The sequence below is a fragment of the Fistularia commersonii genome, chromosome 2 (assembly GCF_037954325.1).
Source record: "Fistularia commersonii isolate RoL2024-O1a breed Wild chromosome 2, RoL_Fcom_v1.0, whole genome shotgun sequence".
Taxonomy (NCBI): domain Eukaryota; kingdom Metazoa; phylum Chordata; class Actinopteri; order Syngnathiformes; family Fistulariidae; genus Fistularia; species Fistularia commersonii.
In genome coordinates, this window is record NC_141285.1 from 11942664 (window position 1) to 11956242 (window position 13579).

At 38.8% G+C, this 13579-nt stretch overlaps 1 protein-coding gene and 1 long non-coding RNA gene across 3 annotated transcripts in view; one reads left to right on the plus strand and one right to left on the minus strand.

Annotated features, from left to right (window-relative positions):
• Positions 1-13579, minus strand: part of itga9 (integrin, alpha 9) — a 49674-nt gene that overhangs the window by 5855 nt on the left and 30240 nt on the right. Inside the window, exons 16-26 of one of the 2 annotated variants that reach the window (XM_086167644.1) lie at positions 11003-11155; positions 9964-10040; positions 8990-9137; positions 5928-6014; positions 5665-5744; positions 5445-5528; positions 3469-3577; positions 3236-3343; positions 1978-2103; positions 1668-1787; positions 1486-1581 (exon numbers count right to left, since the gene is read on the minus strand). In XM_086167644.1, coding sequence (XP_086023770.1) covers positions 1486-1581; positions 1668-1787; positions 1978-2103; positions 3236-3343; positions 3469-3577; positions 5445-5528; positions 5665-5744; positions 5928-6014; positions 8990-9137; positions 9964-10040; positions 11003-11155 — 1188 coding nt within the window. Of the gene's footprint in view, positions 1-1485; positions 1582-1667; positions 1788-1977; positions 2104-3219; positions 3344-3468; positions 3578-5444; positions 5529-5664; positions 5745-5927; positions 6015-8989; positions 9138-9963; positions 10041-11002; positions 11156-13579 lie in introns of those variants that run through there. The other variant, XM_086167654.1, reaches the window with a different exon arrangement.
• LOC147236377 (uncharacterized) lies at positions 6058-9405 on the plus strand. The gene is made up of 2 exons (XR_015107722.1): positions 6058-6158; positions 6957-9405. It is a non-coding gene; the product is annotated as an uncharacterized LOC147236377 (long non-coding RNA).

Here is a 13579-nt window from a genome sequence, read left to right on the forward strand (position 1 = left end):
TTTAAGAGGTAGCTTTCAATTAGACGCTGGGTTACAATTCAATTGTAAGCTTAGCAAAAACTCCATGTCTAAACATTTATAAGGGTCCTCAATTGATGTGTGCAATCAGTTTTGTTATGCATGTGACACTGATGATATCAAGGCACCCCATGTAGTGCTGGAATGATGACAAGCAAAGTGTGCTGGAAACTGAAATCATAGCTGTAAAATCAACAAGAAAGAAGTAAAGCAGCGTTTTTGCTTTACGGTGGAAAATATTCCTTTTGTTAGCCTAAATCATACGGCAAAAGTTCACTTGGATCGCGTAAGCACTGTTAATACATTTAAAAGCTATGTTATAGATGTTATTGCTTAGCTATATTTCTATCCAAACAGCATGTCACTTAATCATCCGCAGCCTAGTATTTCAAAAAAAGAACAATAACTTTAGACTGAAGAGTATAAGATGGGTAATTCACTGAGATGCTGCACTGCATTTGAAGACGTGATGACAATGGAAAAGGCAAAATAAGTATATAAATTGATTTAATCTCACAGCTGAATACTTTCCCACATAAAGACTGTCTTCCCGCCAATCTCTGGAATCCAAGTACTGTGGTGAAAGAAGCAGCGCTTACATGTACCACAGATGAAAGTTCTTCTGGTCATTGGCCTCTGACACTGATTTTCCAAATTTAACTTGGTATCAGTTAATTCGTAGAAGTGATGTTCATTCACCCCAAATCTCTGTTGCTACAATTTCAACATCTTTGCTACTCAGAAATAAATCAATAAATAACAAAAGCTAGTGGCTCATGGTTCATGGTTCATGAAATAGAATGGAATGGTGTTTACAAAAATCTGGGGGTTGGGAATAGCTGCTGGAATGCACACATTCACTAAGAGCTGGAAGAGTTGCATGGTATGTACATATACAGTACATACTCGTGGCGGCTATGAATTTTCGGAGCTGGTCTGGGGCTCAGGGGCAGAAAGACTTTGGCTTCCATGTGCAGTACTGTATTCATGGGGAGAGCTCACTGTGGGGACATCCCATGCTTAATGCAATCATCACGTCTGATCTGGCAGGCCATTCAATCAGTCAGCAACAACCATGGAATATTGTCTGTCCTTGAGCGCAGCTGAAGCCCTAAAAACAGCTAATCGGAGTGGAAGCGCACACCCAACTGTTCTATGAACTCACCTCTCTTAAAAAAGTCACAGTGATGCACATCGGTTGCATCAGAAATGTGCATCTAACCACGACACACTACTGTATCCAAAGTATGACAACGGTCTGATGAAGCAGCCCTTCCATCTTAAAAGTGAATATTCTATACCCATATTCTTCCCTGTGAAGACTTATTTTTTCCAGAATACTGTATATATGCCATGATGTGACCCTGCAATGGTGAACACTAGTTTAGGGGGTTGTAACTATAGTTCACAAGAGATATGGAATATAAATAATTGAAATCAATGCAGCAACATGGTGCTTGTACTCACAGCGATATCCTCTGGCAGGCCTTTCGCCATTTCAACGGCTCTTTCATTTACTTGAACGCTGCCTCGTATCACAAATTGGATGACAGAGGAACTATCCTGCAGGTCAGGGACACACATTTTAGTTGAGGTCATGACAGGCTGTGAGAGTCCGGTGATTTTAAAAGTTATGACCTGTCTTTTACCCTTTTGAGAATTTCTGTGTTGAGTAGAAGTTTTACATCTATGCTCAAAGCTTCATCTTTCAGCTGTGGACCCAGAGTGCAGGAAATTGTCAAGCAAGCTCTTCCTGGCCGATCGCAGTCCTATTACAAAAAAATGAAAGAGAAGCAGAGAAAGAGCATGGAGGAGAGGAAAGAGCAAACGACAGAATGGTATGTGATTAGCACATGTTGCACTGTCTGCAATAAACATGTCTTGGTCCTGACTTGACTTGGCAAGGGGTGATGTGGGTGACCCTGAAATGTCAAAGTGCAATTGTGGCTATATATTTACCAAGACTTTGCGACCTGATTTGGTGAAGAAGGCAAATATGGAGTGAAAGATGCTCTCTCTGTCTTGTGGGATTGTGCAAGGTGTAGGGTTCCTATGAGGGGTGCAGTTTCCTCTTCCATCAGCTACCTGAAATAGGACAGCGGTAGAAAAACAAATGTGTGGGTTATGAGCGTAGAAGAGATTTATTAAAAGAGGATATGCTTCTTGCATAAATGTGGAAGAAAATAGTTTTGTCGTTTTTATGGCACAGGAAATAGTTGAAGTAGGCCAAAGATGTAGACACAAACACGTTTGCCACCTTTCAAAGCCTGACCTCACTATTGTTGTAATTCTTCAGAGTTGGGAACAGGTTCCCCCAAACAAGGAGCTGGTGTCTACTACTCATATGACTACTCATTCGGTGTGATTTACGGGTGTCTGGTTTACTCCTCACCCCCAAGGGAACACTTCTCTTTACCCCTTTTTTTTTAGTTCAACCTTAAATCCTGGTAGTAGATTCACTCTGCCACCCAGCATGTCTGGCCTCACAGAGTTATTACTACAGCACTTTGTCCTTTCCTGCTTTTCTACTGCCACCATAACATTATCCTGGTGAACTGAATGTTGCACTCTTAACAAGAAATATTGCAGAAATTTTTGGGGAAGGTAAAAGTTATACAGTAGATGCCAGGAAATCATATATCAGAACAAATATCGGTCCATATAAAGTGTAAGAATATCCAACTATAAAGTATGAGCAAATGTCCCATGTGCCACAGGCTAGACGCAGCATTTATGATGTGTGGTTCCAGGCTTGGGGGGGAACAGCAAGCTCTGCAGGTGTTCCTTTCCCATTTCGTGCAAGCTGTCTGATCCGCAGAAAGTGATTCCAGATGGGTTCTAGGAGGGTGGGATATAGTCAACCCTGCCTCCCATTCACATTAAATACAATTAACAGCTTGACCTCCCCCGTGATCCACCTAAATGAAAGGAGCAATGCAAGGGTTAAGAAAATATTTAAACCCAGCGGGAATATTGAGTTTCTTTATCTAAATGCAAAATGTTGTGAAACAAAATGCTTGTCTAGCTTCAGTAGCAATGTCAACACTTTGACTTGGAGTCTCACTGGCCCATTGTTGCCTCACACTGAGGGCAGCCTCAGACGGACAGGCATGAGCTGGAGAATTGAACAAGGATGTGGCTGCCTGCAGATGAATATACATGTATTTAATGACCTGGGCTAGATAAATAATTGTCATGTACCTCTGCTGGCATTCACCTGTGTTTCAATAATGTGGAACATGTCAGCGCCACTGCCAGCCAGCCGGTTGGGAATCCTGATGTCCACGGTAGAGCCCGGCAGCCTGCTGGGTCCGTTATTTATTGCCTGAAACCAAATCACACAGAGACGGTGGAAATATGGATTCAAAAAAAACAAAAAATAGGAGTATAACATACACAGAACTATGCATAAATACTTAACATTCTGAACATATGCAGCACTTGCAGTACCTGGAAAGTAAGATTGAGTGCTTGAAAGTTGCATTCCATGTCTTCCAGCTGGACAAAGTGAGAGACATCGATCGAGTTTCCGTACACAAAGGAGTTGGGTGTCACCACACTATAGACGTCAGTGAGAAGAAAACAAATTAAATAAAAAAATAAATAAAGTGACTCTGACTCAAGTTATAAGTTAACATGTTTTTCTTTAGCATTTGAAAATCAAGTCAGTTGTGAACAGCTTTGCTATGAACCTTCTTCATATAACACACTGCAGAGACAGCTGCCTTATCAGACGTCAAAGTTCTGGCAGATTTGAGCTGTTTTGTATCCGTCTCCTTTCTCTCTGAAACAGTCTTATGGCAGAGCACACAGAGATAAAGCTTTTCAACTTGACATGCTCCATACTGACTATATTACTCCCTTTTCTCAGAAAAGCCGATGGATGGCTTATTTGAAACATGTTTGTATAGAAATAACTATAATGTCATGGAAAGAATGAAAACAAAAGGGTATTTTTTTAGTTTCTTTTTATTCTTATTTGCATATTTGGGCTTCCCTTTCATTTTAACTTGAACCAATGTTCCAAAGGACGAATTTACTATATAGTGAGAGGTGAAGTAAACCTTCACCATGATTGGAAAACTATTTTTCAGAGAAAAATTAATTAAACCTTAAAGAAAGAGTCAGAAGATGCTTTCTCTTTTTAACACCATGACTCTGTCATTGACTGTCATTGACTCTGTCTTTGTTTAAGTTTGGAGTGTTTTGATGAGAGCAGCAGCAGTCTCTGCATACACAGAGGTGATCCCATTGTTTCCATTATTGAGGTGAACATTGGAAAGAATTCAAGCTCTTTAATCAAAGAAAGACAAGAGGAAATGCCTTTATGTAATTACATGGGTTGTAATCAAATTCACATTAACAAAAATATCATTGGTAATTGGGGCAATGCTAGACTAGGTTTTATCCAATTAAATATCATTTGAAACTTAAAGATCTTTTCAATTTACTTGAGTATACCTTGCTGATCATACAACATTCCTTGGTAACAGAACATTTGTTCACTACTTCAGTAAATCTAGCCTGTGAAGGTGCATCGCATATTTCAAGTCTGGACTACCATATTTGGAGGGACACTGTCCATGCACAGCTATGAGCCAAAGGCTATTTGGCATTAAAAATATTTTCCATTATTCCATTTTCTCCCAGAATGATAGTGTGACCTACTATGGCAGTTTTCAATGCTGCACTAACTCACTATGCCAGCCATTTCCAAAATCAGACAGAAAACCCCCCAAATAACAACATCCAAAATTGTTTGCATGGTTTTAGTGTCCCTTCCAGATTCTCAGGCCACTTATGAACAGTGGGAGACTTTCGTAGTCCATTCAAAGTCCACAGATCCCCTCAGTGATTATATAGAAAGGTGTACATCAGCAAGACTGAAAGTCAATAACTCATGTTTGTCGGACAAACAGTAAACTGCTCTGTCTAAAACAAAAGCTAATACCTTCACATTAACACAACTATCTACATATTGACAAAAGAAAGTTAATTTGTTTAAGTAGAAATTGTATGACCAGTTTAAATTGTAGCTGTAATGAAGAATTTAAGTTATTTTTGAGCAAAATATGTGACCTTCTTCCATCCTCTGTGTGATGTTACTATATCTAAGCTCTTGAGATTCGATAAAACAATATCCTAGCTTGCTAAAACGGATCTGTGCCTCAGAATCCGAGTGGCTCAAAATCTTTCGACTCCCCTTATATCATCGCTTAACCACTCCCCCCATTAATGTAATGAATACAGACAAACTTCTTGAAATACAGAAAAGAGAGAAAAGTCAGAAGATCCAATTACATCAATTTTCACTGTTAACCCAGTATCATATTAGATGTAGATGACCAGCTGTGCAGGTATTACAGTCAAAGTTCAAATCACCACATCACCACTACCAAAATGCGAATAATATTGATGCTTCTTACCCAGAAATAGTTGTGTCAGTCTCATGAATTAAACCAATGGACAAATCCAAACTGTTGTCAGAGAATTGGTGCTCGGGATTGGCACTGAAACAAAAGAAGTTACTTTGTCATATCAAGTCAAGGTAAAATTAAAAATCCAGGAAAACAAGTATATTCTTTGAGAGAACCTCAGAATTAATCATCATGAATTAATATGTGTTTATTTTGTTTAAATCATTACCTTTTTGCATGGACCAAGAAATGTAGTGTGTCATTTTCCCCGGATATCTGACTTGTGTCAAAAATCACTGCAAAATGATACTGGAGAGATAGTATTGAAAAAAACATTTTAAAATATAGAAATAGAACAAATTGAATTGTGACATCTCTCATGCATAACATATTCACTGAGTATTTAGCACAAGGCATTTTTGTTTTTTTCAAGGGACTATAGTAATGCTCTTGGTGACTTCAAAGATCTTAGCAATATCATGTTTGTGCTACCTTGGTTTGAGCTCTCATGAAGGGAAATCCCACACTGCATTTGAGGAAGTCCAAGTCAACAAGTTCACAGGAAATACCCTTCTCTTCCTGCAAAAAAAGAGATAGACATAAAGTTTATAAAGTGTTCTGCGGACAGACTGGAGACAGAGGTGGTTGCACTCACAGTGACAGAGGACACGGCGGACAAGATGCAGACTGGGACATAGAACAACAAGTGCTGATAAGTACAAGGTTTGCATGTTTAAATCATATGCAAAAATACTTTTGTTTATTGGCAGGCACAGCAGAAGCAGTGGCCTTTTTTACTTTGACTTGCAAGAAATTATTTTGTTTTTAAACTCATACACCTGCCAAGATTTACAGTGGGAGGAGTGTTTTGCAAGAAACATAAGTCTAACTTCACACATCTTATTGAAGTACTAAATTGAGTTAAGTTAAGAATGTACGATGTGGTGATGGCACACACATGGCGTGTGGGTAATTGGACAACCTCCAGACTGTGTGTTTGGAAGCTTGTCTAAACAATATGGAGCTTCACTGGCTGCGCTGTGTAAACATTTGGGCCCTGACCCTATGAGGAGTACGAATTCTTTAAGTAGAAGTTCACTGAGAGGCTGCTGCATGAAGCATGAAACAGGACAGAGACACACCACTTCAGTGTGATTATAGACAAAAACACATGCATGCCCATGGAACATTCAGTTGGTGTGTAAGGTAAGTCCTACAAAATGTCAGCATACGCTGGCTGCTAGCCAGTTTGAGCAAATGTTTATTGAATGTTTCATATGAGATAAAGTAAAATCCCTCTGATATATGTGGAAGGTGGTCATCCATCCTGAGTATCATCTCATTCTCCTTATTCAGCGGATTGCTCATCTACAGTCTGGGCCTCATCAAATCATCTTAAAATGTATCTCCCATGTATCTATTTAGCTTTGGCATGGAGCACCTGGTGAGCCCTGCGGGGGGAGAGGGGACCCAAGCACAAGTGGCAATGATGGAATTTCCTCTATTTCCTGTATTTTTTAGGCGCTGCTATGCAAACACCCCTTGTCTCCTGGGACCGGGCAAGGGTGGAGAAGTAAGCCTGTTTACCCATCACCCACCTGGCAGCCATTGAGAGAGAACAGACCACTCTGACATATGGCGTGCGTTGCCTCCAGAGGGAGAACAGTGTTTGTGCAGCACTTCTTCACTTTCTGTCTTACTTTTCTGGTCTTTCTCTATCACACAAAACATATGCTGCAATTCTCACTAATGGGAGGTCTATTAATTATCATAGAGACTGGACCCTTCTCAGGCAAGGGTACATCAGGAGGGATGACAACACACGGAAGGATAATTTTTTAACATTTTTGTTCATTTGGCTCAACTTATTTCTGTGGTTTCCAAACCACCGTTGTAAAGATTTACACATACTGTGAAAAAATCACCAGTGGTATTCATATCCTTAGTTATTTTTATTTCACAAGCATTAAAATAAGTGGCTGATGAAGATTTCAAATTAGGACTTAAGTAGGACTGGTCTAAATAGAATTGTGCTTCTGTCTTTTGAAACACTATTTGTCCAAAGTTTTTTTTTCTTTTTTCTTTAATGAATTGAACTGTAGATGTTAAAAAAGAGGTTTTCAATATTTTATTAACACTATCTCATGAGATCCCTCATTTAAGGGTCTACCTGAAATTGAATCCTGAGATCCATTTTATCCACATTTGGAGGATTTTCCACCACAATATACTTCAGCCACAGTATGCATTTGAACTCCAATGCAACAAAATTGCTATAAATTTGAAAAGATCAAAATGGTTGCTAAAATATTTAAATGATAAAGAAAAACCCATTAAAGAACTTTGAAACTCAAAGCATGGCTCTTTCGCTTTCACCTAAACATCTTTCTGACAGCTTTTGTTGTAAGAACAACAGAGATAAGACATCTCATGCTAATATATGAGGGGAGGACAGGCTCTTGCTTCGTTCACTGTAGAGAAAGCCTCTGAGGAAGACTATGAGCAGATTGCAACTTTGTAAAAAAAGAGGTCACATCATTACCTTTGACTTCACCAGTAGTAGCTACAAATGTATCAGAGAGCACACATCCGTAATTGTCTTTGTCATCTCTTAAATGATTAAATTATTGGCTTCCTGTACACTTCATAGAGCAGGCATCCCTGACTTATCAAGTTCCTGAGCTGAATGAGGCCTGATGGCTAGTAACATGATATGTAAAGTCCGGCCATTTCATTAAATTAGGAATGACAGAGACTGTTATTTCAATATTTGCCCCTGATATGACTCATTAATGGGCTCCTCTGTCACAAGGAAAAATATACAATTGACGTCCATTATAATAAGATCTTGAAGGATTTTGTCCAAAGCAGCAACCAAATTTACACAGGCAATTGACCAAAGCATTATCTCTTTCCTGACCTGCTGGCTTCCTCTTCAAGCAGCACTGTGAAATTAATTTATATACAGCATGGTCTGTCTTGGGGAAATTGTCTCAGGTTTAATGTGGGATGCTAATGGGTAGATGTTTTATACTGTTAGTGAAAGCTCACTTAATATTTTCTCCATTTCAACATCTGAGTGGATGATAAATATTACCGCTTCTCTGGATTGTGGTTCTTATGGACTTTTGTAGTACTCGGATAGTGTGATTTGAAAGACAGAATTTAAACAACATGACGATACAATGTACATATTCTCACTTGCACAGCTTATGTGTGTCTTGAGTAAGTCAATAAGGAAGATGACTAGTCAAAGAGAAACTACAACAGGACAGCTCCTTCTGCTGTTGAGTGCTCTGTGCAGCGCAAAATGAATTCTTTTGCAGGTTTATTTCTTGTTCAATTTGCAGTCTTCAGCATTGTTTAATAACAGTCATTTAAAAATAAGCTTTTACTGAGAATATTGGAAACATAAAAGTGAGGAGGATGATTCAGATGGGTGCATGAATTTATAAAAGAATATTATGATTTACATAATCAGACTCAGTGCACTACAGAAAAATAAATAAATAATAGTAATAAATAAAGCTGATACTTGAAAATGCACGACTGACCCTCTGCCAGAAGTTTATGTAGAAAACTTCTCTGGAGAAGTTGAAGGAGATGTTCGTGTCGTAGGCATCATCTCCAGCATTAGAGATGGTTAGATTCAACGAGATGTTCTTCACTCCTCCAAGGGCCAAATGGGGCTTGCTATGAAGCCTGACAGAAAGACAAATGATGCATCTCAGCATATAAACGCATGTTTCAGGGATGTAAATATTTGATTTGTATTTATTTTCTTATGTTTATTTCATCTTAGTGTTTGAAGGAAATTAATCAAAGATTATTAAGGTCATTCTGTATTTTAGGCTTATTGCATGCGCCATGTAATTAAGTGATTCTGTCCAATAGATGAAAAAGCTCTACACTTTCAGTCATTGCTTAACAGCATATGTTTACCAATTAAAGAATGAAAAAAAAGGAACAAGATCTTTGAGTTTTTATTCATTTCACTACCAAAAAATTATAGTATCTAAAAAGAGGATCTTTCTATAATTCTTTTTTTTCAAACATTCAATCTAAAATCCGAGCAATTTTCTATTCTGTTGTTTTTTCTTTTGTTTGTTATTCTTTTGCTAATTTTCTGGTAATTCATCGTTGTCTTTTACAATTTGGTACAACAGTACAAACTGTTCAGATATTCCATTCTTTAACCCCAAAATGGTCATTATCAACACCATTAGGAAGTAATTGGAACAAAAGCTTTGCTTCAACTGCAGAGTTGCAACTGAATATACTCTGTGTGGTGAACCATGGTTACTTTTCAACCAAACACAAACTCAGAGAGCAAAAACACAATAAAAAGAGTGGTTACTCCCTGAGCATGGAAAATCATATGGATATCCTCCAAACATACGTCATGGTTCCACTCCCCACACCCACATGGCCTATGACTTCAGTTTACTTCCTCAACACTGGATGGTAAGGCCAAGTCTCAAAATTAACCTAAACTGTTCAGTAGAGGTTGGTTGTTTTTTTTTCTTACCCAGAAAGCAGGAGTTTCCCATGAAGCCTCAGGTCTGCAGCGCAGTCATCTGACAGGCAGTTCTTCTCAAACCAAGTCTGAAGAGGAAACAGTAAAGTACACAGTTCATATGATCTCATGCTGTCTGTGCCCTCAACACCAACTCATTATTCATTCTAGGGGGCAGTGTTGTGTTGTCGATGAAACAGGACCTTATCCACATCTGTGGATTCTTTATTCCATCTCATCTCTCTTTCAACCCATCCTATCATAGGCTTTGGTCAAGACTAACTTTTGAAAGAAAACATAAGTCAAGCTGATCAAAGTTTGATGTTACTTTGGTGAATTGCAGATAAATGGATTCCCTTGGTGCTGAAAGATGCAAATCTCCAAGTCTTTCAAGGGGTTCAGACACCAGAGAAACACATGTGGGGCAGTTTAGAGGTGGTTGCAAAGAAAATAATGAATCAGTCTCTTGGGTTCCACTTGGGAAATGCTAACATAGACAACAATAAGCTGGTAACCAACACCAAATCACTACAACCTAAATTTGACCTATTTCCTTCAGTCATTCTATAATTTATCAGGAGTTTGGTGGATTTCAGTTAGATTCTAATCATTTAGAAGAATGCAGCACACTAAGTCTAAAATAACCATCTGAGTTATTATTCACAGTAAAAGGGCAGAACTAGCGTAGAAAATAATGTGCTACGTGCCTCAAACAGCCTATTTTTCTATTGGCGGTAGATGATGCTGTGACTAAAACTCAAATGAAATTAAGGAAAAAACAAAAAATTGTTCTGTTAATAGGCATCATAGGATTTCCCGTATCCTTCAAATTCAAGTGACATGGATTAACCATGGCAACTGGGTCATATATGATGGATATATGCCAATATAGAGTCAGATCAATTCTTAATTCTTCCTCTGCTACAATTGTCATTTCACTCTTTTAAAATATCTTTTTCCTAACTTTTTTTTTTTTATCCATCCTTGATGACTTAGGATTTTATTCTAAACATCACATTATTTGATCCCATTGTGTTTCCCTGTATTTTACCTCATTCCTCACTGCAATAGGGTTTCCTTTCCTCCATCGTAGCACTGGACTGAGAGAAGGGAGGTCTCGTCCCTGTTGTTCAGGCACCACATGCTGACCGAGGCTGTACGCCACCTCAAATGTGATGGCTGTGAACACATCCTTCACATCCTTCTGTAAAAACAAATGACAAGACCCCTGCAGATCATTCTGTTCCATCATATACATCTATTGCCTTAACCTCAGAGACACAGCTGGAAAGTAGCATAGTGTGATTATGAAAATATAGCATCTCGCTCCAACTGACACCTGTCACAAAGAGTGATGGCACAGCAGATCATACACCCTAGATATTATGTTAACGTGGTAATCACGAAGCTAAATAGCTACGGGGCTGAATGCAGTTTAAATTCCTGCTCAATGTGATAGTTTCAATTGCTTTAAAATGACTGACACAACCCTTTAAAGTCATGCTGTGTATTGAAAGTAATATAAGCAGAAAGTTCACAGTAATCTGAATATTTGGATCATTTTTTTAACCTGCTGGCATCTCCTCTGAGAAATGTCTTTGTATTTCTGGCGGCTTGAATCTGAGACCACAAAAGAAGTGTTTGATTTGGCATCAGGTTTGGAAACAACAAAGACTGAAAAAAAAAAAAACAGAAAGCTAATTCAAGTCTCATATCTTCATTAGATGACAGTGCTGAAAGACTAACATTGAAAAGTAGTTACTGGTGTTGCTCTTTCATCTCCTTTGTCCATTACATTTTCGAAACGCTGTTCGGTAGGTCTGGATTGTGTCTAGGTGCCACAAAACCACAGCAAAAACACGCATGCTTCCTGGGCAACCCATGGCCTTTTGCCTGGCTGTTGTCTAACAACTTGCTGCCAAACCCTCAAGGTAAACATATTGACTTCCCTGTGTTTTCCGGTGGTCACTCAGGCCACCCGTTCTTTTTGCACTTTCTGTCTTTTGCTCCATTATCAGAGTTTTCCAGAATCCACCCACCCATCATCACACAGGCAGAGAGCTGGTCTAAGCTTTGCACACGTAAAGAGTGAGGAACCCATCCAGCTCATCAGTAGTGAGAGAGTTATGGCAGGAAAAAGCTATCATTAGTGCAGGACATGAACAGACAAAAACAAAGCATATAGGAAATTATGCTATAGATAGATAAAGAACTGGCTTTAGTGATTATATTGGAGTTTTCTTCAAGGCACTACTGATAAAATACGAACTCATGTCAGATTTATTCTTCTTCAACAGTCATACACCTGAATGGAATGTAGATTTCTCAGCTACATGGCATCACAGTTTGGTTAAGGGTCACATCATTGAATGCCCATCATTAATTGTGTAGACTAATATGAGGACAGTGTTGACCTAAGAATTTGTTGAGTTTATGGTCAACGTTTTCTTATTTCTTTAGCCATGTATGATGACTAAAAAATCATAATGTGCGGTTGAGGGCTATGAAGTTCCAGACAAAAACACTATTTTCACCATAACCTCAATTCCCTCTTTTAGTCAAGGTGGCTTTTGTTTATGAATTCTTGGAAATGTCTTCAAAACAAGTATCTTAAGGTCTCTATTAGGTTTAACTTTACACCATATGAATTCATTTAATATAAAACTGATAAATATGGTCACATTTGACAAGAATAACTGCATTTTCATCAAAAATTAAACAATTGATTTTTAAACACAATCGCAGCTAATCAGTACTCTGTCAATAGACTATTAATTTACCGACTGCTTCATTTCAAACTCAGAGCTTCAATTCATGCCTCATTTGGTCATATAGAGTGAGCGTTGTTAGGCACAGCTGGTTAGAAACATGACGAGGACATGAGACGTGCTGATTGACTCTGTAGTGCACCAGATAAACCCAAGTCTCAGTAGCCATTAAAACAAAATACTTCAAATGGCCCCTGTCCACTGGCCTCTGAGTGAACTGGGCCCCTGGGAGCTCATTGCCCCGAACTCTCTCTGCTTATCTCACATTTTCACAAGCAACATGAGAACCAGCTGACATTACGATTTCAAAATTGCAACTATTTTCTTAAGCTCATTGCTAAAGACTAAGTTTTACATGCAAGAAAAAAGGCATAATCCTTCTATCAAACCAGGATGCTGTGGAGGGAGTTCCTTGTGTTTTTAACAGAGCATCAGTTATTTTGCAGATACAGGACCACTTTCTTCTTGAAACATAAGACTTGAGACCGCTAACTTCTACTACTTGCCGCAAAATCGCACAAAAGTGCCCCAGGCTGCTCAGTAAAGTACTTGGGAGAATTCCTTATTATCCCTTAATCAATGCTGCAATTTGACACACCCAAATTTACCCCAGTTCAGTCATCTTTTCCCTCCTGAATCTCCTGCAACTCCTGTACATGCACACCAAAAGAATTCCTGTACCAGCTGAGAAGGGCAGCCAGTGGTATTAAATGCCTACTACCCATAATTCATGGAAAGCAAACTAACAGCTGTTCTTTACAACCTTACACACCAGCAAACCTCATAAGAGAGAGAGCATGTGGAACGTCATTCTGGTCTACATCGTCTTCACTGTGTTAATCCCCATGCAAAGACAGACT